Here is a 27,650-nt window from a genome sequence, read left to right as displayed (position 1 = left end):
AGTGGTCTTTTTATTATGAATTCATATCAAACTGGCGATAATCATAAAACAGCAAAAAACGTATTGCCCTACTGACAGCGACCATAGTATGACATAAAATGAGCTGCACTTTAAGTGGTAAATGTCAAACGACGGGAACTTCAAGATTGCTGATCTTACTGAAGTCCATACACTATATATGCAGCAATTAACCTGTTCAAGAGAATAATGGGTATGCTTCGGTTTTTGAACTACAAACCTAAGGTAGCTAAACTTGGAAAGAACAGATTGGATCTTGCAGTTTCGGTACCATTAATCAGACAATACCTGCAATATTTGATGATTCCAATCGTCGCCTCATAGACTCCACCAGCTCCGGTGTTGAAAGACCGCTGTCAAAACCTTCGTCAGTGTAGTTTCGCTTGTAGTGGCCTGGAAGAAAAAAAATGTCGTAAATGCTATTGCCTTCTTTATTGGGATAGTTTAATCGCACTTTTGCACATAAAATACTACTTTTAAGTTATTTTCTCATTATAATCTGTAGAGATTCTAGAGCAGATCTCAACTTCTAAGTTGTCATTTTGTTTTACTTTTACAAATCAAGAATATGCTACTTTCGAAATCAACTTGGTCTAAGATTACCTAACGTCAATCCTTCAATGACTTCCTTCGCACCATCCGTTGCCTCCCTAAGCAGTTCCAAGTTTAGTCGCGAGGTGGTGCTGTTGTTCCAGATGTCGGAAGTAACTTCCACCCGGAACGGCTCGTAAAGTTTGTTAGTGTCGAAAGTGTCTTCAAACATGAGGCACTGAAATTTATGGCAAAACAAAAAAGATGTAAAATCTAGGCTGTACAATAACAATACGTACCCTCCATTGGTAAGCTGGCACGCGCACTCACACATAAATTTCAGTAAATAATAAATCTACCAATAATGTTATGAACCTAAAAAATGTTAGAAAAAGACATCGACCTTCAAATTCAGATGTAGATAATCATGCTTATGTCAGTACATGTATTAGTATTAGTATTAATTTCTTCACGCCCGTCATAGTTGTTCTTGCTAACTACTCAGGAAGATAAATCACAGCGGCGACATTCTAAACAAACCTGTGGAGATGACGACAAAAACATGTCTCTGCCATTTGTGACACTCCCCTCTAGGAAGTAGACATCGCCCGGCTTTAGCTGACAGGTCTTACAGTCGCAAGGTGTGAAGTTCCACCTTTTCTCGTTTTTCTCAATGGCCTATAATAGAATAGCATTAAACACATCAATAAACTATGCAGGAAATGTGATGTGTTTTCAATGAACCACCAAAAATGTCTTGATTGGAGAGGTCATATTTTTAAAAGTTTTCATGATAGATGATAGACATATAACGGGCATATTTCATGTACAATTTTTCTGGAAGACAATAATAAACTAGAGTTCCACGAACACATATCTACGCCGAATAATCAGGGGATTATACCAATAGTCAAGAGACTTGAAGTTTGGTGGCTGTGTTCAGTTATTCTCGTTTAGGATATTTTGACAAAATGTCACTGCAGATCAAGAGCAAGCTGGTAGGGGGCCCAAAGCTACAACAATTCTACTTACATCACAAGCTTCCTGACACCAAAGGATCAAGACCATAGCACGTTCAGTTCTGCTGAAGTACCAGGGTCACATACCAGGGGCCCAAAATCGACCCTGACCTTCGTCTTCCCAATACCTGCCCACATAGTCATACTCGTACCAAGTATCGTCATAATCGGCATCCATTCTTGAGTTATGCTGACTACAAAAATCCGGGACCACAAACATCGCACACAACCACAGACGTTAACGGCGATGCTGAGACCGTGTCAGAAGATGATCACTTTGAGGGGTTTTTCAAACCAGAGTGACAGTGAAAGTGAGAGTGACCAGCAGACAAAGTATCGTACTAAAGATCAGACAGACTCTCTAGTCCTGCGTACTGATGAACGTTACCCCCCTGCTCGCACAATAGGATAGTCCGTGTACTTTGCCCCTCTCCTGTCTCCTGTGCACCTCACGTTGGTAACATAATTTACCGGGCTCGTTAGTCCTGACTCCTGCTGGACACAACAAACCAGTGCCTCAGAAACGCGTGTGGTAGCTGAAACATCGATTCTTTGATTGATTCCCTTAGCCATCAGATCGTTAATAATTGGTGGAGGAATCTCTAATTTCTTCCATGGTCACCCAAGACGTGTTGCCAAGGAAGGACAATTTCTCGGTGACGGCAGTTCCCCTCCCGGGCGGTAGGTAGCGATGATAGGGTGGGGGGGTTTCCGAACTTTGACCTCGTATGAAGACTAAATTGGAAGACAAGTTCGTTGTTGCGTTCTTTAAGTGGCTGAAAGAAGTAGTGTTTCCCTATCTGAGGTACGACGTCAGGACCATCTGGTTGACGATAGTCCCTCACAGGGCCTGACCTTTCCTGTGTTTGTTGATTTAGCTCCGTCCCAGCGGGAGAGTAGTTTGGACGGTGGTAGTGAGGTCACCAGAGAGCATCAATCTAATTTACACAGGCCTGCTGACAAGCAGGTGTTGTCCTTGAATATAGGTCAACAAAGGGTACTTTAACGCAATCATAAACAAGCCTATTTCACCACTTAATTAGACCCTGATTACAATTTCATACGTCTATATTTGTTAATCATTACCTCAATAACCTACCTGTCCAAAGCAATGCAAATTCATCAAACCCTACCCGAGTTATTCACCTCCAAAGGCAACATCAAAAAAGCCCACTGCAGTTCTAAGCAAGCCACTAGGGGGTCTAAACTTACATCAGTTACTACCTGCCCCAAGAGCTGTACACCACTTAAAAATCATTACCATAGCACTTGCATGAAATTTGAATACAAGCTTTTGGCGGATTGATAAACTTTCCTCATTTATTATGCAAATTATCGTCTTATTTGCATGACAAGTATTCAATTATGTAAAGCATCACCGAAACTATCCACATGCCATAGATTATGATAATCCGTCAATCCCTGCTGAAGTTATTCGTCTCCAAAGGTATTACCAAAAACGCCAACTGCAGTTCCAAACGTGCAGCTAGGGGGCCATAATTCACACCACTCACTTGCCGTCCCAAAAGCTATATACCACCTAAAAATTATGAACCTGGCGCCTCCAGAAAATTTGGCCTCAAACGTTGAAGCTCCGCTGCAGTACCTCATATACCCGCTAGGAGGCCCATTATCGAACTTGACCTTCCTCTTTGACACCCCTAACTATCCACTAAATATCATGCACAACCGTCAACAGCTCCTCGAGTTATGCTGGCGACATACAAACTCTCACACACACAAAGCCTGCTGCAGTACTGTAGGAAAGCGCCAGATAAATCATTTTTAAACTTGACCTCCGTTTTCACAATCTCTTCCTACCTACCAAAAATCATTGAGATTCATCAACGTTTCCGTCACTTTTTTTGCCTACATACAAACACAGAAAAATTAAAAGTCCGCTGCAGTACTGTTGGAAAACGCCAGGTAAACGATTTTTGAACTTGACCTTCCTTTGCACAACCACTACATACCTACCAAATATCATGAAGATCTATTAAAGGTTTCCCGAGTTATGCTCTTGACATACATACAGATCCACACAACATCCGGCTCAACCGAAAACATAATCTACTCCGAGTTCCTCGGCGTAGATAAAAAATGCTCTATATTCAGAGCCAAGTCCTTGACAAAGTTGAAACATGAAAATTTGACTTTTGGACATGGACATGGATAATCTTTGAAAAAATAGCAATGGGAATTAATGCTCAGCCTGGTACAGACGTCGACGCTATTACCTTAGTAAAATTCACCTTTGCATGATCATGAAGTATTGGACATAACGTATAATGCTGTAATGTTGTATTCATCCACACAGGCGAATTGTAGTGAACTGTAGTGATGAAGTAAACACGAATTTTTGATGACCTTAATCTGATGGTAAAGTAACATAAGTATAGATATCTACGTAAGTCCCCACCTCCTGCATGATAGTAGTGTTGGAGACGATGTAAACTTTCAGTCTCGAAATGTCGGTGTCGTCTACTAAAGAAAAGGCCATTAGTAGTCCATTCCTAGACACACTCAGAGCCTTCTCTGTCCTCCCCACCACCCCGAACAGACTTCCCTTCTTGAACCTGGTCATGGCGTGGGAGGGGGTGAGCTCTGTAACCGGCAGCAGCTCGGGGGAGTTTCCCACCACGTGCACGACTTGGACGTCTTCTGGGGTGAGTCCTAAGATAGGATATAAACGGCCGTTTGGGATCACATATGCTGAAGATGTACATTGATGCTTGCTAACAATTCAATAAACTGGCGTCATTGAACAGAATATCAACAGAGTTTTCACCAGAATAGCAACCGTACGTTTCAAAACGCATATTGGCGGAGTTTCTGCTTCATCGCATTTTTTACATTCAGCCCTGGCTGTTCACATTAGTTGTAACATCATCCTGGAAGTTAATGAATAACACGTAGGAAATCTTGATTTGTGATTGATATTAATGTGGGTCGTATCCTGACATATACACCAACCAGAATCGTTTCCCACGTACAGCATAGCAACTCTAAATTTGTGATTGATCTTCTTACCTGTTGCATCATCCAGGTGCAGCACGTGCGGCAGCAGGATGTCCACCGGCCCCTCCACGTCCTCACACTGGATGGAGAAGAGCGGACCCACCGGCATCCATTCCCCCACCTGCTGCCAGTTGTCGGACCAGTTCGCACTCCTGTAGATCACGTGCAGCGGGTAGGGCGTCACCACGCCCAGGTCGGTCCGTCTGCACAGGTATTTCCCTTCACCTGGCAGCCGGAGGGACCTGAGGAGATTAACATAGGTATTATAAAGCTCATTTATGACACTTGGAAATAAAGAACATTTGTTCATTTATACAGCCATGCATTGAGGAGATATGACAAAGATTCTCTTTATTGAAAGGTAAATAGAGGAAGACGTTTGTGTAGTATCTGGTGTTGCTGGACTTTTAAAGTTTCAACCCACCATTCTGTGTCTCCGGTCATCTCAGGACTGACCTCTTGTATCGGCAATGCTTCACGGTATTCCTGGATACACGGAATGTTGGTGAAGTTGATGATATATTATGTTTTTGGATATTACAGTACCAAGACAAATCACATATGAGAATGCATATACAATAGTAATTACCTGAAGGTCTTCATCAAAGAATGTGTTTTATAGACTATTTGAATCCAATAGACTACTTGTCTTTTCTGTACGATCGACAATTAGTCTACCTATGACGAATGATCAAGATCCGCAGAGGAAAATCTATATGACTGTTTTCACTCCTGCGACTTCAGCACTGTTATCTCTTCTTTTAGTAGCATGTTTACTTAACATTACAACTTGATATAAAAGTAATACCATCAGTTCGATCATGCTTATACAGTCATTAAAGGAGTCCTAAACTCCAGAAGGGGGTGTTATTTTCCACTAGATTATGTATCAATTAATACATAATCAGCCGACTTTTTACAGAATTCTGCTTGTGGTAAATTTCACAAGGTGTGTTTTGTAAAATAATATGATACTTCATATCATTACGGCATAAATGATGGTGGTTAAGCAGAATAATAAGGCCGATTGTTAATAAGATATAAACGAAAAGACGAGTTTTTCTTAACCACCCATTCTTTTTGTAATATACCTTTTGTCAGCCCTTGCGAGGCACATTGTATTAGGCCATAGGCTGAGGTTGTTTAATTTAATTAATCAGAAAATAGAAGGTCACCTGGGGAATTCGGTAGAATACCGAATGCTCTTTGATGCGCATGGGACTAGCGCGTAATTTATCGTATACTGTAAAAAATATTCATTTCTACTTCCTAAAATTATCCTCTATTGGAAAAAAACTCCCCCCTCTGGACTTTAGGACCCCTTTAAAACCGAGTAAAAACCTTGGCCTGTTCGAGAAATTCTCCTCTCCAATAATCTGCCATTTGTTCATTAAGTATAGTCAATAGGATTTAGATATGGCCAGGGTTTGTCAACTCACCTTGTACACCCCCTGTACAGCTGCAGCCAGGTCCGGTTTGCCGATGTTCTGCAGTGTTTCCTCCAGCTGCGACAGGTAGTGGAGCGGTCCGTGGGGGGTCTTAGTGCGCCACGCCTTCAGCATCTGGAACGATGCCTGGGTGTCGTTGCCAAGGTACCACCCCTCCATGTTGTCCAACACGGCCCTGTTCAGTCCCAGCTCCTGTCCCAGCCGGATCCATAGCTGCTCCTCCTCACCAATAGCCCTGCTGACCTGGTACAGCCGGTTGTCTGGACAGAAAGAAAATCAATCTTGCTGGAAAATGCAAATATAAAGGATATATCTGAACCTGATACAATAACCATTGCAATCTTTTAAAAATCTAAATTTTACATAATGTAAGAGAAAGAAAGGCACATTAGAGCGCACTTAAAGCATTTATATATTAAATATATTGAAGCTGGCATTTTTAAATGGATATAAAACTGGGTAGAAACAATGAAATGGGAATATGGTGTTGACATTAAATGAAGTCACGTGAGTTATGCCCCTATCTTCTTCATTCAAATATCAAAACTTGCAGACAAAGCAAGCCTGGATGGCGATGATATTTACAATAAAATTGAGAACACCTATATAAAATATATCTATATACATCAATATGTACATCCCTAATGTCTATCATCCAGTGTCTATTCAAGACCTGCATTCTTTACATATTACTGCAAATATAGCCATATTAGTTTCCTTTATACTAAGACACCTGTTATATTTACCGACGAAGTACTTGCCAATAGGGTATTTCGGCGTTAACTACATGTACCTAATAGTATCTACTAAAACATACTTGGGTCATTTCAGTACTTTAGATAACGACGCCTGTCGTACTTACCGATGAAGTACTTGCCAATAACGTCCTCCGACGTTCTGATGACAGGAAGCTCGAGCGGCCGTTCCCAGTTTCCTTCAGACATTCTCAACAAGTCACCCGGCACGTGACGCCTCACAGCCTCTATAGTGAGCGACTTTGTTGTTTCTACGCTTCCAACACTGTTACTGAAGTACAAGGCAGGAAACTCGTCCCAACAGGCTTCTAGCACCTTCGCTACCATCTGAGCCTGGCGCCACGCCTTCTCCGGCTCTCCCCGGATCCGGATTTCTTCTCTTGTAGGGAAATGGCGGTACATGACGTCCTCTGAGTTCTCTCCAACATGAACGACAACTGTGTCCTTGGTGAGGAGGCGGCGTGTGGTCTGCTCCATGGACAGGATACGGGAGACCATGGTTTCCGGTAGACCCAGAGGAGGCTCTTGGCTGTACTCTATAGTAACAGAGATCTCCTCTGCACCTGATGGCACAACCTCTGGCCAGCAGCGCGCCACCTTGTCAGGCTGGGCGGCAGGAAGCTCTGTTGGAAAGATCACCGACCCCGAGTAACACAGGCCGAAGTGCTTCATCAGGGGAAGGAGAGTGTTGAAGGTGGCTATGTTGTCTCCAAGCAGGTTCTCCATGAAACTGTCGCTTGCCCTACCCGTCTTTAAGAAGGACGCTCTGTCTGCAGCAAACTGCAATCTTGCACGTGCGGGGAGAGACTTAGCTAAGCTGTCCAGATATGCCGGTAGGTCATGCCTGAATATCTGCTTGAAGAGTGTGAGGATGATGGTTGGGTCCGGGAAGACCAGATCTTCCATCCCCCTGATGTGGTTGTAGAACAGGATCTGTCCGGTCACGTGCAGATAGCTGAGCGCGTTCAGGACGTCTGACTCCTTCATCCCTGCAGCTGCTCCGACCTTCTTACAATCCCTGACAGTGACCTGTTCTGAAGTCTTGATGTTTTTCGATAGTTTCGTCCACGAAGTCGGCAGTTCTTGGCGGGCAGCAGGGAACAATCGCTCGTCCTTCACCATTTCTGCCATCTTGTCGCACAGAGCTTCGATACCCTGGAATGTCTTGCTGCTGACTGGGATAACCTGTACCTTTAACAGACCTTTGGGTCGTCCGTCAAGTAGCTTCTCCAAGGACTCTTTCTTGGTCAAGATATCGTCCTTTGTGAGACTGTAAAAAGCGTCGGGAAGGTCTACAACATCTGCTGCTTCCAGCGCATTCTGACCGAGTTGTATTTCTTCGTTCAGTTTTGTTTGTATTTTACTCTCGGCGACCTGGATGTCCCTCTGGATGGAGGAACAAGCTGCTGCTATCATCTCCTCGGCTTTGTTTGACAGAAACAGGTCAACTTTGGTTCCTACAACAAGGATAGCCGGGTTGAACACGTGGGAAGTCACGGATGTTAGCCACGTTCCCACTCGTTCCTGGAACTCTTCTGACTTGTATCCTGGCAGGTCTACATTGAGGATGTGCAGGGCCTGACGTGTCAGGAAGAACCGGTGCGTGTAGTGGTAGATATGGTGACCTCCGAAATCGTACATCTCGTACTTGACGTTATTCTTGGTGTCATGGTAAGTGATGACGTCAACGCCGATGGTTCTGTCAGTTTCAATCTCCACGTGACCTTGAGCCTTGACCATACAGTTGAGCAGACTGGTCTTCCCTGCCTCCGTCTGTCCCAGAATGACAGCCTTGACTGTCAAAGTTGTTTCATCGTCCGCATGCGCGCCGGGATATCGATGACGTAGGTGTTTCTGCATTGACACTGCTGCAGAAACGGTCACATAAAGTATGATTACTACAGTAGACGGCACATAGATGTAGTACATAATAGGTTCCTTTAATGTATTCTGCTTTAGCGTATAAGCATGCGATCCGTGGTGTCTTGCGAGTAGGATGGATACTAATATGGAATGAAAAAGTTATCATCGATCAAACACAATGATCCGTATCTTTACACAAGGATAACATAAATCAAACACGGGCTGGAAGTTTTAAAATGCAGAAGTATATTGCTGTTAGAGATTTAAATAAAGCCAAAGACATGATAGTTTAGCTACCTTGACTTTGCTGTTCGAATTGTTCCCTCTGTGCCGTTTGTTGGCCAGGTTGTGCCGCCTGCTGTTCCCCGATGCCGAAGTACCGCTCGTAGTACCGCTCCCGGTCCTCCATCTCCTCCACCAGGAAGTCCTGTCCTTCCTCCCGCAGGACCCGCACTAACCAGTCGTACGGCTCCTGCCGCATCCTGTCGTACAGCATCTTTACCAACCGCGCCGCCCTGCTTACTGGTGTCGGCTCCGCCTGGGGAAGGGAACATCGGCAGGGGTGGTTTGGGCTAATCAACATTCCTGTACTTCTGCGTGTGTTTGAATCATTTAACTGTGGTTGTCAGATTGTAAAGTGCGAACAGCAGAAACTAGGTGGACGTATGTAAGCATGCAGGCTTACAACCATAACAGCCACATTGAAGTTTGTCGCCAATACCTGCCCGCTGGTTTGACAACTTTGGCCGTACATGTATGTATGGTTATGTACTGCTACTTAAAACAGTTTTCTTTGCGAAGATTACACTATCGTAGTTAAAATTCTGATAGACAAAAAATATCTACATGTAGTGCAAAACGTAATTTGTGGTGGACGATTGATTTACTAATTCCTTTAGTATGAACTCTTATTAGTATACTTAATAATGATGCTGAATCCTAGTGGAAATTGTTCTTTTTTTTATCTTAAACATATGTCACAATAAATGACAACTGCCGGTTTCACCACGTGACCTACCTGGATATCCCGGACCTCAGCTGGACTGAGCTGGTTCTCCTGTTCCAGCCGTGTGAGAACAGCTGGGAGGTTCATGTTGTCAGCCAGGAACGCACGAGTCCAGTCCAAGGCCTGCCAGCACGGCAACCTCAGTTCACCTGTGGAGATGGACAAACAAACGGCACAGGTCAGACATCATTCTACTAGTAGTTTACAAAGTGTTGAAACATTTCATATTACGGCAGTAAAATTGTATACAACGTATCTATTACGCACGCATTTTACAAGTATTCCTCTGTTGTGAGCATGTACATGTCAACAAGTCATCTTTGCAAGGAAATAATTTGCTTTCCTGCTAACATATCCCGTCGACATATTCAATCTTCCATCGTAGAAAGTATGTTAAACTAATAACTTTTTATATCACCAAAAACCTTCTAAGAGCTCATTGTGAAAATGTTCTGAAAAATAGAGACATTATATACCAAGTATTATAAATGTGCAAAATATTGGCTTTAGCTGTGATATATCAGAAGTTAGATAAGAAAGTAAACAACTTTTGCTATTTCTCTTTTACGTTTACACGTTAAAGAAATTACTTTGATTTACAAGTGACAAAAAGAGCCGCTGTTTTTGTGTTGTGTAACAGCCATGACATGTCCACCCTCACCTGTTTGTCTGCAGAGCGCGTCACGCACATCACAGGCGATGCCTTCCATCCCACTGACAAGACTGCCGGGCATCGTCTCCTCAACCCTGTCCCGCTGGACCCGCCTGGCCGGCGCCTCCAGGGTTGGGTACTGCCGGCTGACTAACGTACCGAACTCACGGAAGTCATCCTGGTTCTGGTCCAGCCAAATGACGTATCGAGGCTTGTTGTTCCTCGCGGCAGTTTCCAGTCCGACCGTGAGCGAGGACTGGTCAGCAAGCAGGTGTCTGCTGATCACGGGCACGACGAGTTTCACGCTGCCGAGGGTCAGTGTGGACGTGAGCTGTGCGCGGCTGACGTCACCAGGAGTGCCTGTGACCTGCTGACAGAATATGGCTGTCTCGGGTAGTCTGTAACCGAAGGGTAGACGCCCCAGCGTCTCCACCAGCTCCCTGACGAACTCCTCATCCTCTGCTGCGTGCAGGAGGACAACACGCGGACCTGGTAGGGAACAACAGCATCACAACGTCAACACGTGTCATCAAAGCATATTTCAAAAGTGTAATTTTTTTATCATGCCATTAATTAGAATGCGTCATTACGCCAGAAACTGTGCCAGACAACCTTATCTACATAACGGTTAAGTCCTTGAAAAACTCAACAAACTAGATAAAGACAGAAGACGTGATTTAGAGTGAAAGTAAAAGTAAAGTTAATGCGCAATATAACGTCTGATCTTGAAAACAACATGGACAAAATGTTGAAAATTGAAATAGGATTTTAAAGATTTGCTAATACATTTTTAAGTCACACATCAGGGCTCGAAATTCACTTTCGGGAATAGGTGCACTGGTGCACCCAACCTAAAAAATTGGGTGCACCAAAAATTTTTTGGGTGCACCACATAAAATAAAGTAGAATGACTAACTATTGTAAGCAAAACCTAATGACAAACCTTACTGTTCCTCTTCATGCACTTTTGGCACCCGATCTCGGCACGCAGTTTTGAAGCTTTCAAAATCGAAATTAACTCAAATTCTAACATCAAAATCTTAAACAAGTACTACAACAAAGATTTTATTATTTTCTTACACTTAGATGTCAAGAATATGCTGTCTACTAGTGTGCAGTGATACCTTTACACATTAAACCGTACGAAAATATTTGGGTGCACCAGTGCACCCACAGTAAAAAATTAGGTGCACATGCACCCAGTATTTCGAGCCCTGCACATGGTATAAGTACGACAATGCCAAGTATAAAAGTTCAGGTTGGACCTAAAACTAGCAAGTTTCAGAACATCCCCGCAAGACTATCCGAGTCGAAAGTTAGAAGCCAATGCATACTCCGGAAGTTACTTTAAATTTGAAATGAAAGTGACCGCTGTGACTCACCTGTCTCCATGGTGATTGAAGGATGACGTCAGAACAGGAATTTCAGACCGCCGATCTGATGAGACGGACAGAAGACATCCCGGACTGCGGCGTTATACTGGAAGGACGGTTAAACAGGAACGTCGTTGAGAATCTTCTATATCCTCACAGCAGTATCATTTAGTGTAAACGTTGTGTATGTCATTTGGGCGCTTCCTCGTGAGGAAATTTCTGTCACATGTCATAAGATGAATAACGATAGTTTAGTCTACTTGTTTACAGTATTTGTACCTGTAGGATTTCTTATCTGACAATCCTTTTAAGTACAGCTGCGGAACAACTGTAAAAGTCTGTCACATTCTGAGCTGACAACAGATTAACGTGAACACAGAGGCGTTGTTAACTTGGCTACTGAATTAACACAGAGAAGTCCAAGTAAGCGTGATGGAAAATTGTCAGTTGTTGCTTGCTGCAGAACGTTGTTTGGTCGTTACAGGCGTCTTCAATTCAAGAGACGGAACGATAAAAATTCCCCAACATTACGCCGAAGGACTGCCAAGCACACATTGTGGTCCTATCACTTCCGCAACATTCACTGCGAATGGCCCAGGCATACAGGTGAACTCTCTCACTATTAAAGATTGAATGGAAGGCTTGAAGACTTCATCTCTACCTACATGTCCTCCTTGGTGTCCCATTTCTCCATAATCGTTGACATGGTGTCCTTTTCCTTCTGCGGGTCGCTTCGAGGCGAAACCGTTAAGGTACCGAGGAAGTGAGAAAAGGACTGGCTCATTGAAGTGACGGGGGTGCAGGTTCGTAACGACATGTAAAATGATGATACACTGCAATGTAAACTAATGTCCCCACAAATCTAAAATGTCAACCTTAACCTAACGGTGTTTTTGTGTCATCATTTTAAAACATGTTTCAAAGAAAACGAACATTTTCCACAACGCACTTGGTTCGTCCTTGTGTACGCCATTGGTAAACACCTGTCGCGCAGTCAGCGGTCCCACCTTTGTGCCGTGACGACACACCTGGTGGTGACCTCGGGGTCAACCTGCCTGCATGGCGTGTTGTTGGTTCGCTTACCTGGGAGGCGTATAACACGTCTGTTTAAAATTGTCCTTGCTAAAGCTTTACTCGTAGGTATGAATGGCTATATATCTATTCTAGTGGTTACTGTCCACTGTAATTAGGCGGAGAGACGAATCGACTGACAAACAATTCACTAAGAATCAATGAACACATCTTGTGTTTTTTCATCAACAGTTCATACAGTTTACTTAGCGTTTTCGCGGTCTTTTTTGTCTTTGTTTTTTAAACAACGGTTTTCTTAGCGTTTTCGTGGTAAAAGTACAGATGTTCTACCTACACGCGCACATCCAACTCAGACACTGCTGTTGTGGCGTTGTTTACCGATATTTAACGTAAGCGCACACATATCATATACATAGTTCACGCATACACTCGTTCACGCATAGCTAACTCAGACACTGCTGCTGTGGCGTTGTCGACGGAAGTTTATTTCCAAAGTTTTGGTACATGTGCCAGGGCGATTCCATCCCTGCTTCCATGGGGGTGATCACATTTCCTTCAAACGTGATGACTTTACAGAATATAGTCTACCTCTACAAGCGGCAACACACTTCGGATATGTTCAGCGTGGAAACAGCTAAAAAATCTCACAAACTGAACCGAGGGGATTCTATACCAAAGCAGCTCAGTCGCTATATATATTTATATAGATATATTTATACCTAGCGGTAACATATTAGAACTCTTTAATGTTTTAAATCCTCTCAGAGGAGCCAGATGCTTCTCTCAGTGCTTCCTGTCAGGTCCGGCTACGCGTAGTAAATGGTGACAAGACTATTTCCACAGTTTGAAGCGACGATTGCACCTAGGAAACCTGCGCGAAAACAAAACCGCATGTTTGAGGTCGACCTTGACCAACAACGATGGGCCGTTTGGAGCACTAGATCGTGGAACTAGATATGACGTCACATTCAAGATCATCCCTTAATAACAGGAACAGTTCATCTGTAACATGAGCGTTTGGCAAGTAGTATAACACTTAATTAACACATGTACAATGGTACCTATACTGCAGTCTATGCAAACGTGTTGCAACTGAACACATCTTGCTGTGTACCGTAATACCTAATATTTCCTAAAAATGACATGTGAGATAAAGGTAACTAATGCATGTTATAACTTACTCTATACTTTCCGAAAACATAAATTGTAATCACATTGACATGATGGTAACCATGATACCATTTAGAGTGGCCGGATTGTACGATCAAGACTAAATTCCATACTTTCTATGTGCATTCAACTTCCTTCATGCTTTAAAGTGTGCAGGTTTTGAAACGGAGCTTATGGGAGTCTGTCAATTGTTGACATATTCAGGACGGTTTACCTGTTAGCAGGGGATACGAAGTAACAGCTACACATCTATTGAAGCTTACCTAAACCTGGTAACCTTTTTGTCGAAACTGACAGTGCCATGTTGCTTTGTAGATATTCCATTGACAAAAAAAAGTCAGTTCAAGTCGTGGAGTTCAGGAAAATCTATGATAAGAAACCCTTTTTATCAATTTCTTACATACCATAAGAATTCTAAAAAACTGGGCGCAAGGTGTTTTTTTTTCATCACGAGGTGTCCCCTGAACTCCGTCAAATGGAAACAGTCCAATCAGCTTCATGGCATTGCCAGCCAATGAAAGACAGTATTCCAATCAGCCAATGAAATGACAGCATCAGATTTGAGCAATGAAATTAAAGCATGGAAGTTAGCCAATGAAACAACAACATTCCAGCCAGACAGGATTGCATTTAGGGAGGATCCTAGCATTGGGCCCGTAATGAAAAGAAACACATAATTACAACAAATGTAAAACAACAAAACCCTTTACAGAGGTAAAGTTTCAAGTCATGCAACGCAATACTATCATTTTATCAAATTGCATACTGGTTTTATATCTTGGAATTAACACAGCATTGGTCTTATGTGGGGTTGGTAACGTAGTATTTTTCCACTTTTCAAAACACATGTAATTCTTAGACAAAGCCTACACGTAGATTTTGTCAGAGTTCCAACATAAACTGAAACTTTTATTTCACAAAGAAATGGACGGCATCCTAAGGACCTGAAACTAAGCGTGTATTATGTTATATCATTGGTATAAAGCATTGGCACAACCTCAAAGTGTATGATTCAACCTGCCCTAATTCAGTTTCACACAACGTGCTGTACAGAAAAAAATGGGATGGAGAAATACCAGGGAATCTGCATTCTGATTGGCTTAAGTTTAGTGGTGTGGCCTGTCATTGGTCTAATATCAAGCTGTTGTAGGAAAGCTCCATTTTGATTGGTTAATTCGAATTCCGTATTGTTTTCATTGGTTGTTTCTAATTTAGAAATGAAGGGATAATTCCATACGATCGATTTAAAAGATTCATGAAAATGGCGTCATAAGTCAATATTCAAAACACTAAATGTCAAAGAAAAGATAAGAAAAAAAGTTTCAAAGCCAGTCAAAATGAATTTTGATTTGAACTGGGCTTTCAACACATCCGTATGACCATGGGGTGCGGGGAAAGCAACACGTGCAGAAGGCCTGGTGCTTTGCCAAACCTCGGTAGAGTCTCTCCTATTTACAGTCAGGAAATGTTACATGTTTCTTATAACAACCTAACATCTGTTAACTGTACACTTGGCAACGCTTAGTCATCACTCAAACTACACATTCTCTTCCGTTATTGGCTGTTGAAAAATGGCAGTTAAGGCTTATAAGATAGTGTAACACATAAGGTGATGTCATATACACAGCAGGTATTCCAGTCTTCTTTTTTACATTTATTTATAATCTGTCTGCTGTATGCATTCAATTCAATACAACTTACAGTGACTCATTTGTAAGAGATATGCAAAAGTCTAAACATATAACATATATATCTATTCATATATATTACGACCATACTTTTCCTTTTGTATAGCTAGACGCCATGACTATTGTAGTTTTATACAGTGTGCTTTTATGCAGGTTAGACTGTACATGTACAAATAGTAAGGTAACAAAAATATGACTCTTATGATGCAATAAAATGTTAACATTGCATTGTTACACTAACAAACTTTAAAAAAAACCCACGATTGTATACAAAAGCTCAAAGCGGGCCTACGTATTTGGACAAAAAAGTATGAAGAAATTTTAACCTTCTCTCTGTTGAGTAACCTTTAGGCACCAAAAATGTATTGGTTACAGGGTTAGTCAGCAGGGAGAAGGTTAAACAGGAAATCAGTATCTACCCTTTTCCCTGCTGCTGGTTACATTATGTGTCAAATTTGAATTGATTACAGTAGATTACAGTAGTTGTGTACCGCCAACTTTCCTAAGTTCCTAAGACTACCATGTTGAAAAAAGGTGTTTTTTTAGGCTTTCTGAAAACTGTCTTGAACACCTGGATATCTTGCAGTGCATACCTGGAAATTTATGATGTTGCATTTGTAGATCTCGTTGCTTTTATTTTTTTTCTTCAATATGGCGATTTTATGATAGTTGACATCAATAAACTACAGTTACAATAATCTACATTCAACCTAGTGAAGAATTATGATTTAATTGTGCTGTTTCGATGGGTGCAGAGCATTTAGCAGTTGTGCAACTGGGTAGACTTTTGGTTTAAATGTTATTCTTCATTTGCAGAGACACTGACATCAAGAGCATTAAAACATAGCAAAGAACATCAATAGCATTAAAACATTGCCTACTGCTCAGCTCCAAATTTGTAATCTTATCAAACCTGTTCCAACTTACAACAAATCCAACATGCTAACTTTTCTTCACTAAAACATTCAGTTAACAGCGATTCAGTTCATGCAACACAGAAGTCGTTCAGATGACCTCAGAAGTACTTGACTTTGAGTGAGCTGACTTGGAAAACAATGCTAGAGTTCGATGAGTACTTACAAAAACTTAACTATGTTCATGATATACATCTTACAAAATTCAGAACCAGCTGATGATGAAAGTCGACGACTGCTAATAATTCTCCTTTTCTTGGCTGATGTGCGGGTTCATGTCTGTAATTAGTGTACTACATATCTAAACCTGAAGAAAAGTATTCACACAATATCAAAATAATTTTGGGAACAGAACTTACACCGAGTTGTCAGTCTTACATTTCCTTTGCCTCTAAACAATTATAACAGTCAGATGAATTTGGGGTTCCTACCTAGTCATGCATTATAGACAGTTGCAATGAGAAGAGAATCTGAAGAAATTTGTCTCCATTAGACTAACTACGCATATGCTGCCTGAACAACAGTCAAATTTAGAGAACTAGGGATCATATTCTGCCAGGGGAGTTTGGCCTAAAGAAAATAGGGTACCATTTGCCTGCAAGGGTAAATGTTACCCTTACCAAGGACTGATTCCCCTTGCCAATTACCCCGTTATTACCTTATTCTACTCTCCATAACCACTTAAAAATAACTGAAGAAATGCTGAAAGACCTACTCTGTAGTTAACACTGGACAATGGCTTTTCTCCGGCCCTTTGCTTTTGGCCATAGTGATGAACACGAGGGGGAGGGGGGCGTTACATATGGCACGTGGGATCACATTGGAGTATCTGAGTTGAGCGTGAGATCTAGTAGTACACATTGTGTCATGGCACGTGAATTCATGTAGCTTTTCTGTACATATGGCTTTGGACGTCTTAAAGTGAGTATCAATACAACACCACCATGTTTCTTAAAGTTGCTCCGTTCAAAATTCAGTTACAAACTTCCTTCTCGTAAAACACCGCATCATCCCCTGCGCATCCTACAACTGACCCTGCTTGTGACATATTGCGTGCTGTCACCATGGCAACGGATGCCATGGCAACAGGTACTGCATTGCATTTATTGTGATCTCTGTCATCAATCTTGACAGGAATAATCTGAACTTTGACCTCCTTGACATGAAAGTGAAATTTGATTGGCTAGTGCACATGGAATCTAGTGCTGTCATTGGTCAATCTACACATTGATCTAATTGGCTATTGGAGCAAGGCCTCTGATTGGCTATAACAACTGCAAACTCTGATTCGTTACCGAAACGCTTTCAGCATGGCTTGTGGTTGGTTGACTCTACTGGCAAGACATCTCTTTAGTTGCTCCTTTTTTCTTACAAAATCTCTTCACGACATCAGTTGCACATTCCGTCCACTTGCTCCATGGAGATCCACTCCTTGTGTTGCTCTTTCAGCTGCTTGACCTGTCCAAACTCGACCCATCTTCAACACTTCTTGTTACCATTAAAAATCCGTCTCTCTTGCACCGAAGTTAAAAACGCCTCCCGATCCTCGCCTGTAGGTTATGAAGTCGTTCACTACAGAACTGCGTCTCCAAGCAGGCAGTTCAGAGGGCTGGAAGGAAGTTTCCAGCAATTTCCAGGAAGTTTCCAGCAAATTTCCAGGAAGTTTCCAGCAAATTTCCAGGAAGTTTCCAGCAAATTTCCAGGAAGTTTCCAGTAAATTGCCAGGAAGTTTCCAGCAAATTTCCAGGAAGTTCCCACTAAGTGTCCAGGAAGTCCAGTTTCTGTCCTGTGAGATGCGGTGGCGGCGGCAGCACTCCCTGTCTCCTAACTGTACAAAAGTGCAGGGAGTCCTTGCATATGCTGGGGGTCATTTGTACAGGAATGTCAGCGTGCAGCCTTTCCTCAAGATGCCATAAATCAACAATCAGGAGAAACGGCGGGCTGACCAAGGTCCTACTCTATATCATACATCGTCGGGTGGTTGCTATGTTCCGGCCTGGTTGCCGAGTCCCGGGATGCGGTTGCTATGGCGACGGTTGCTACGGGCCGTCGGGGTTACTGTTCATGATGGCCTGTCGGTAGCTGTAGCGGTCGGACATGCTGCGGTGCACTTTGGGCGGCCTCTGACGGGTGGAGACGGTCGAGTGGGATTTCTTCAGACCCTCCCTCCTGGCGTCGCCTGTAAGGGGGAGGGGGGCGGAGGTGTTACTGAGATCCGTGCATAGTTTCATCACGTTGTCATATCAATGAAAAACAAAGTTCTTAATGTACACAACTAGCCTCTACCAGGCTCCAGAGGCGGCTGGAAAGAGTAGAAACTGGCCAAATAGACAGAAAAACATGGAAGAGGAGCTAGTCTGCTATAGGGGTACAGTTTTGACATATTGGACCCTATCTCCGTAGCCAACTCCCTTGGCATACTATTCACTCTATAAGGCCAATTTCTACTATTTTTCCAGCCATCCCTCGGGGCCTGTTAGAGGCTAGTACACAACCAAAGAACCAACATTTCCGTTACATTTCTGCTACCTTCCTCAGCAACACCTAGCTGCAGCAGGAAGGGAACCGGTCAGTATTGCCCTGAGGAAGGTGACAGACGTTGACTGAAATGTCGGCTCTGTATTAACTCTCGGGCTGTGAAGAACTTTGCTATCCAGCTGATGTTATTCAGACCTCAGTGGTTACAGGAATACAGCATCTACAGTATACATGATTGTTGTGCAGTGAACCATCTTAGATGAATCGTAAAAGACATTTATGTATCCAAATTGTAAACAAAATCAACCGATATTCAGGAATATTCAACTGACCATTTTCACAAGTCTATCTTGCTCATCTTCCTCATTATCTTCGTGCATTGCATGAAAAAAATTGATATTTTGATGGAACCTCATGCTTTTCTCTTAAACTCTAAAACAAAACTCAAATCAGTTGCCTCGGATTTCATATTCTAAACAAACAACACTGGTGTCTTGAAATCGTTCCATCCCAATGCTGGTAGACTCCGAGTATTCTAAAACAGCAAAAGTCTAAATCAGTCTAGTCCTTTATGGATTATGTTAGTTAACATGAAAAGGAATGATGTTCAATGTCAGTAGACAGACACAGGAGAGACTAAGAGTTAGTAAGGGTTTAGTTAGACACCAGTAAAACACCAGAAGAACAATCTTATGAAAAATATCATGACAATATCAGGACTTTTACTTGGACATAGAAGTTCACCAAATCTTACTTCAACTGGGAGAATTTTCATAAAACTTAAATCATTATTAAATATAAAAAAAAAAATATTTTGTTTCATTTCAATGTTTAGCAAGTGCTAGGAAAATGATACTACAACCATTGTTCATTGGCTAGGGGGAGGATATTTTTGAGGTCAGGCTTAATGTTAACGTTCGGTTAAACCACAACAACAAAACTCCTCAAGGCATAATGCAATTTTGGAACAAATCCATTTTGTACAATATGTTGCATTTTTGTTCTGCATCACTCACATATTAGAATAGGGTACATGTCAAATAATAAATGTTGTGTCCTGGGGTTAGTTATATTGTTACGGGATGATATCAATAAGAGCATGTAAAGTAAAACAACCACAACGTAACAAAACACAGGACTGTACACGGAAAAAAAACGTTTGACCCAAAAAACAAATTTCTTTTACACCGGGAGAGAAATTTGGGGAGACGTGGTTACTATTTGTATACCTTCCCGCCCTTCCCAGAATGCTTGCGCTGCACTAAGAAAAGCCGGTTGGTTGGTGGGACCTCCGTGCGACGGGGCCTGCTGTGGGGGGCATGAGTGGTGAGGGGAAGAGATGAAGCGATGAATACAGAGAAGGAAGCTGGCATGAACATCAACAGGCTACATGAAAGGGTTATAGAGCAATCCCATAGCCCGGCCCTATGTGCCAGAGACATGGGGTGTCCCTGTGGTGTAGTGGTCTGCGCTTCTGTCACTTACCACATCTGGTTCAAATTACTTGGACCAGAAGGCCCGAGTTCAAGCCCCGGGTAGGACACCAAAGACATACCAAAGACTTCATAAAAATGGTACTTCTCAAACAGTATGGAAGTTAAACACACTCCACTGCCAGTAGACTAGCCCCCTGCTGCAGTGATTGCACCACAGTGTGGCCCAGGGCTATGGAACGGGGAAGGGCACCGCCCTATACACCTTATGGTGTGGGAGGATTTTAACTTTTTTAAAAACTATGTGCCAGAGACTGTCATTCCTGTATAAGACTGTTTAGCCATAGCATGAAGCTGTAGGGCTGATATCAATCAGGATTTTACCATGGTCGATATCGACTGAAGGAGGCCATATATAAGCCCTGCCCACATCCATCAAAACGTAGAATGAAATAAAAACATAAGAATGCAAATATTTGACAGACATTCAGGCTCTATCTCATTGGTTATAACACTAATAGCCATTCTATTATATTGGCTGCATAGCTATAGTTGTGATGGCCAGTTAGGATCGGCCTATTCATTGGGTTTACCACCTTGGCTTTGGGTAGAGAAGTTTAACCTCAACAAGTTGTCTTCCTAGATTTTACAAAAAATATTTTTATCCATGATTGCAGAGATAGCCATTTTGCAGTAAGATATAACAGGTGTTTGGAACAGTAATCCATGGATGACAGGTCAAAGGCAAGGACAAGGCAGCAAGTGAAGGAGGGATTTAAGATGAAAAGCAAGATTAACGGACAATGTTTAGGAATGTACATGATTGTATCCCTTGCCAAACTGTTGTCTAATGTAGCATTAATGCCGCACTACACGCGCATTAGCTGAGCACATGTGGCATTAATGCTGGATTTCCTCTGTCTTTAGAACAGAGCATTAATGCCAGCATACACCATAATTACAGCCATAATAAAAATGAAATTACCATGGCAGTGTGCACTAACCAAGCATTAGTGCTGCATATGTATTTCTGGCATTAATGTTACATTACACGAAACTTTGGCAAGGGATATGATGCTGTCAAACGTAAACCTAAAGCTGCAAAACAGGCTCTCAGTGTAAATTAAGGTTTTCAGTAATAAAAACAAATATAATAAAGGTTCCCTACATTTTCTAATGATTTGAAATTTCTTCTTGCTAACCTTATTTGCATCTTTATTTTGGTTATATGTATAATACACGTCATTTGTATATCAGCTGCTTCAGAAAAATGTACTCTAACTTCAATTTCATCCTAATGATACACAAGACATCTCTCTATTCAAACGATAAAACATATATAGACAAGGACATATACGCTCGTTCTCATTTAAATGTACACATTTTGTAATCTACGTTACCGTTAGAAGTAAGACGTTTCTGGCATTAGGATATGCCACATATAAGGTATCAAACTGTAGTTTTAATGACGACTCTTCTAGCTTTTAGCAGTTTGGTACCTTATATGTGGCATATCCTAATGCTAGGAAGGTAATGGAGATTATAAAATGTGTACATTTAAATGAGAACGAGCGATAGTGGTGCTGCACTCAAGTTATACTACTTACACCAACAGTGTAACTCAATACACAAGATTATGTAACAGTAACCAAACAAAACCAAAACAGACACTGGTGATGAGTGACTACAAATCTCAACGGTGTTTGTGTTAGTGAGTGGGAATCATCTTAATCATTGGACATTTCTGTAAGCATGCACTTATAGTTGATAATGTCCAAATTTCCAGGACAGTGAAATTTTGCTGGACTGATTGGGAAAACGTGCAGCAAGTGTGGTTGCCATAGTTACCTCATAGCCAGGTTGCCATGGCGACAGAATAGCTACCTGTCTGGTCTAGGAGAGGGGACAGAGGGTGAATAGCTACTCTACATGCAACATAAGCAAAGAAAAAATAATAATTAGTAACACAAAAATAACTAAAAGGCAAATAAAGGAGGGAACTAACTCAAGGCTACCGGTAAGTTTTGGAGTTACAGTATTTTTTTTCTGCCACTAGAAAACAGGGTGCTATAAAGTAATGACCAATTACAGCTACTGTCTCTGTTTGAAGTTTGGTCCTGTTTCTTCTCGTTCAAGACATAGATTCATAGCAATAGAACTAATTTAAAAGCATCTGCCGAAAGGAAACAAAACTAGTATGTGGTGTATGTCTAGAAATACCAGAAAGGGTATTCAAACAAATCGAAACACTCGTTACATGGCCGTGGGTGAAATAATCAATTTTCTGCTGTCTAGAATAAAAGTGTTTATTTGTTTATTACAATAAAAGTGTAACTGTAAGAATCTAAGAAATATTCTTTTCCACCTCAGAGGAATTCAGGACACAAGAACTTTTCAAAAAGGTTACTGTTTCTTGATTAGTAATTGGAATCTCTATGGTTTGTGAAGGCAGTGCAGTTCAACTATGTTTCACTAGAGGGAGTAGTTGCAGCAGAAAGAAAACAAAAGATGGCTGGAGAGAAGAAAAAACATGAAGGAAAGCCAGACTAGATAGCAAAGGGACCTTCACTGTAGTCAACTGATAATTTCCCATAATTATGTGAGACGTTCATCTGAGTTCCCTTGTCATTTAATTTCTTGCACAATGCTAAGTTTGGGTTTTTAGTGTGAGTTCCTGATGATACTATTTCCTTTTTTGGCACATACAGTGTATAAGATCAATTTTTGGCTACGCCTCAGTGGCGAGCCAAATGGTATGGTATTGTGTGCAGTTTGCAAATATTCTAGGAATTGCATTTGTCTACAGAAATTTTAATCCCAGAAGAATGTTTGGTAGCATGGACTGTCATGAGTCTAATCTATTTTAAAGCTAGATTTAAATTATGGTAAGAAGTTCTCTAGTGCACAAGATTTCTTTTGCCCTGCATATCCAATTTTTTTCAATGTGTGATCGATCCCTACTTAGGCCACGCCACTTTAATTTCTTGGTTAACGGATATTTTGAAAAAAATGCTTAATTCCAAAATCAACATGAAAACAGAACCTCAGAGGAAAGTCTTTACTTTGGTGCACACAGTTTCAGGGTGTGAACAGGGTCAGGTGCATATCTTCACCCCAGCCTACTGTTTTCATGATTTTTTTTTGCTAGAATTAAACAAAAAAATCTGTTAACCAAGAAATTAAATTGGTGTTTATTTATTTATTTATCAATCTTTAGGGTAGTCCCTTCAGTTAACAAGGTAACTGATTTCCAAGGGAGCCCTAAGCCCTGAGAGGTGTGGCCTTATGGGCAGCTTATATGTTGAGAAGAGGAAGAAACGTGAAGCTAGAATTCTAAGATACAAGAAAAGCTTCAAGAAGAATAGACTCTAGTCAGTGTCACAATAACAGGGAGGGCAAGTGCGGCTTCAGATTGGAAACATACGAAGGATCCTGTTGTTACACTTTTACAAGTGCTGCAAGTCACTGCAAGTGAAAATTACCATTTCAGATCTGAAGCAAATTGTCGATCAAAGGGTTAACGATTAAACATGTTGTGTCACAAGTACATTATAGTTACACAAGGCAAAATCATGCAGTACAGTCAAACCTGGCTAGCCAACCACCTCCAGTAATAGGCCACATTAAAACAGTCCCGTCCAATTTTACATTAAAGGTAAAGACCCTCTTTACTTGTGTGGAGCAACTTGGGAGGTAGCTGAGACCATGGTTGACTGTACCAAAAAAGTTCCATCTTTTCTCAGTAAGAAAAAAAACTTTTAAAAGAGGTCAGTTTTGTTATCATAATGGCAGATCACTACATACATAACACTTAAGGAATGGACCTGCAATTGAGCATATCATGTGATTGACAATAGGTGAATGAGCCCTAGCAACGGTTGCTAAGCACCTGTCTGGTTGAATCCGGTTGGCATGGAGGTCGTTCCGCTGATGGGGCGCATCATGGCGGTCTCCTCGTCCTGCGCGATCTTGGACTGGAGCAGGTACACGTACGTCTTAAATCTGGTGATCTGGGAGGAAGGAAAAAGTCTGTTTGTTGGTTGATTGGCGATATTACATTTCAGTCATCGTACGCCTTGTAATGCTTACACTATATACCAACTGGATTTGGGGTTAAACGGACGTTCTGGGGGTCCTCACTCGATTACGGGGTGAAACAGAGGGAAAAGTCACTCTTTTGAACCTACGTTTTACGCCTTGGGTACAGGTAAAATGGGCTAAGGACCATTTGAGCCCCAAATCCAGTTGGTATTGTTAGTGGTAATGCAATATGTCCTGTCGTAATGTGTATATGAAACAAGCCTGATAATTTAGCCCTATAGGGCTGCAACTTGGCTGTCGTTTTAGGGAAGTAAAACAAACCATTCTCTACTTAGGAGGTGGAAAGTCATGTCCGTGTCTTTGTTTGTTTTGAACATTTGTTAATTCATAAAAAACTCAAACTGGCCTGCTGACCTCTTTTCATTGAGGTCATGAGGGAAGTAGCATGGGTCAGACAAAATATGACAAAGATATAGGTTACATGATTTAAGTCCTAATAAACCCAATCCACAGACAGGGCTGTCATCACCTTTAATTTGCCAAGTAGGTTATGTTTTCAGCACTGTTTGTTAACGACATAACTAAAAAAGTTGGGGATGGATTCTTACGATATTTGGTATTTGCAAATTTGATTATGGACCTCCTGTTAGAGCAATAAGGTACAGACTTTCCACTCTGACTCTGTTTTCATGTTGATCCTCGTGTTCGAGCTTTTAAATCTGAGAAGAAAGGACTTGACTTGGCCTTGGCCTCCTCACCTCAAACTCCAGATAGTTGTGCTTCTCGTGCCACTCCCGTATGACGTGCGACCTGGCGCGCTTGTCCGGCGCGTACTGCCTGTGTTCCGCCAGCTCCTGCTCAAGGGACTGGACCTGCAGGTACAGGACATCATGTCAAGGACTGATACAGCCTTCTTAAAGTGATAAACTTTAGTTAAAGAGACTGGACCTGCAGGTACAGGACATCATCTTAGAACCGATAAAGCCTTCTTAAAGTGACAACATTTAGTTAAGTTAAGACTGAACCAGCAGGTAGAGGATATGATCTTAAGAACTGATAAAGCCTTCTTCAAGTGTCAGCCTTACTAAAGACACTGCGCCTGCCGGTATAGGATATCATCTTAAGAACTGACACAGCCTTTTTAAAGTGGCAAGAGTTTTAAAGAGACTGGACTGCAGGTAGAGGGTATCATCTGTAAGATTCTATAGACCCTCACCCGGTTTTCACGGTGATGCAGCTGATCTGTAGCTGTTCTGTATGGTTCTGTACACCTCACCTTGTTCTTATGGTGCTGTAGCTGTTCTGTTAAGTTGTTCTGTAAGATTCAATAGACCCTACCATGTTCTCATGGTGCTGTAGATGTTCTGTGATTGTCCTGTAGACCCTACCTTATTCTCGTGGTGCTGCAACTGTTCTGTAGTTGTTCTGTAAGATTCTATAGACCTCACCTTGTTCTTGTGGTGCTGTAGCTGTTCTGTACCTATTCTGTAGTTGTTCTGTAGTCCTTACCTTGTTCTCATGGTGCTGTGGCTGTTCTGTATGGTTCTATAGACCCTACCTTGTTCTCATGGTGACTACAGCTGTTATGTAGTTGTTCTATACACCCTACCTTGTTCTCATGGTGCTGTAGTTGTTCTGTCGGAGTTAGTCTGGTGGGCGCCACGGGCATGACGGGCCTGCGGAACTTCTTCTGCGAGCCAATGGCTGCGGGAAGCGGTGGAGATGACAGGGAAGCTGCGGCCAGGTTGATCATCGTCATCCAGTCCTGCATTTCTTCCTGGTCACTGTGGGGCGTGCAGATGTCAAACATGTTTCTCTGTACACAACCGAGTGTCAGTACCTAGCTGACGTTTTACTTCACGCACTGTGAAGTAAAACTAGAACCAGTATTGCCCTAGGGAAGGTGACAGATGGTCACCGAAACATCGGTTGAACAAGACACTTTATTGTGTATAAAGAGTCTTTATATTCTGTGTCTTACTAACCTGATGAAACTATTCACAGATGCAAACATTTTTCTGTGCACAGTCGATGTGCTTACGCACCGTCAGGGTTACACTGCCCCTTACAGGGTTCACATGTTTAATGTTTCGATAGCTTCAATACTAACCTTGGTGCTGATTTCTTTGTTGTCGTTACGTTTATGACTGAGGCTGACCTCAGACTGAGGACTAAGCATGACGCTTTTTTCTTTAATTTACACAGAGGACCAAGGAGAAGCATTTTGTAACAAGAAATATGCAGATTCATGAATAACCGGGGATATCAGACCTGGCTTGGAACAGAAAAATCCTCCATTCGGCTGTGCGTAATCTGAAGACATTGGGCCTTTTCTTGTAGTCTGTGGCCTTGCTGGCCAGCGAGTGGTGAATGCTGATGGAGTTCCTAATGTCTTCAGTGTACACTTGACGCTCGTATCTGTACTCCTCCTATCAATAATCAATACATACATGATGATCAATAATCTTACGTGTACTTGCTCCTACAAGTAATGGTCTATAAGCAATAATCTAACATCTGCAATTGTCCTACAAATACATTGTAATTAATTATCAATACATGATGATCAATAATCTAACATATCTGTACTCCTCCTACAAACAATCATCAATACAGAATGATCAATAAGACTGTACCAAATTTCTGTTACGTCAATGAAGGTTGGAAATCCAGGTAGTAAGATTCGCAAAGTTACGGTTACTCAAGCAACTGGGTAGATAGTGTGCCATTGCTGTCTGAAATTTCTAACCATTTACAAATCTATCCAGTTGCTTGAGTAACTTTTATCAGGCAGAAACTTCTGTATGTTACAGCAGACAAAAGCAGTGAGAGGCTGGGAATAAAACCAGTTTGGCTGAATAATCAGAAATATCTATTAAGTAAGTGTTTAAGAGCTGAAAGTATGAAGAAGAGGCAAAAATAACTTCAACGTCATGGAAACACAACTTGCCTCCTCGGGTATATCGTCTTCTTGCTTGGGTTTCTTGTCATGCGATTGTTAATGCAAACACAAAGATGGGTAAGGAAACAAGACATGAAAATCAAAATCACTTGGAAACAAAACTGTATGTGGAAACTTTAACAAACAGAAGTGGAAAACTATGAAATCAAATGTGCAATGGCATTAGATGAAAGTTTATTACTCCTTTTTTTGTGTGAAGCATTTCCTTATCACATTCATGAATGTTAGATATCCAGGTAGTATGATACG

The 27,650-nt window shown here is 41.8% G+C and overlaps 2 protein-coding genes across 8 annotated transcripts in view; both read right to left on the bottom strand.

The window, feature by feature from the left end:
• Positions 1 to 96: 96 nt before the first annotated feature.
• LOC136448548 (uncharacterized) lies at positions 97 to 12,444 on the bottom strand. Its single transcript, XM_066448158.1, has 13 exons — positions 12,349 to 12,444; positions 11,693 to 11,789; positions 10,320 to 10,799; positions 9,671 to 9,807; positions 8,950 to 9,190; positions 6,897 to 8,657; positions 6,026 to 6,294; positions 5,011 to 5,072; positions 4,599 to 4,828; positions 3,988 to 4,241; positions 1,090 to 1,227; positions 622 to 787; positions 97 to 411 (listed from the first exon to the last, which is right to left on the bottom strand). Exons 2-13 carry the CDS (start codon positions 11,700 to 11,702, stop codon positions 296 to 298), a joined length of 3,864 nt encoding a protein of 1,287 aa, XP_066304255.1. The 5' UTR covers positions 11,703 to 11,789; positions 12,349 to 12,444; the 3' UTR covers positions 97 to 295.
• Positions 12,445 to 13,930: 1,486 nt separating this feature from the next.
• LOC136448097 (PH and SEC7 domain-containing protein 4-like) overlaps positions 13,931 to 27,650 on the bottom strand; it is a 122,447-nt gene continuing 108,727 nt past the window's right edge. For 2 of the 7 annotated variants that reach the window (XM_066447224.1, XM_066447225.1), the window contains 6 exons: positions 27,390 to 27,422; positions 26,711 to 26,868; positions 26,049 to 26,223; positions 25,198 to 25,311; positions 24,288 to 24,408; positions 13,931 to 18,666 (listed from right to left, as the gene is read on the bottom strand). In XM_066447224.1, coding sequence (XP_066303321.1) covers positions 18,527 to 18,666; positions 24,288 to 24,408; positions 25,198 to 25,311; positions 26,049 to 26,223; positions 26,711 to 26,868; positions 27,390 to 27,422 — 741 coding nt within the window. In that variant the 3' untranslated portion in view covers positions 13,931 to 18,526. The other 5 variants (XM_066447226.1, XM_066447227.1, XM_066447230.1 and 2 more) reach the window with 4 other exon arrangements.

The sequence above is a fragment of the Branchiostoma lanceolatum genome, chromosome 14 (genome assembly GCF_035083965.1).
Source record: "Branchiostoma lanceolatum isolate klBraLanc5 chromosome 14, klBraLanc5.hap2, whole genome shotgun sequence".
NCBI classification, from domain to species: Eukaryota; Metazoa; Chordata; class Leptocardii; order Amphioxiformes; family Branchiostomatidae; genus Branchiostoma; species Branchiostoma lanceolatum.
This window is presented reverse-complemented; position numbering and strand designations above follow the sequence as displayed.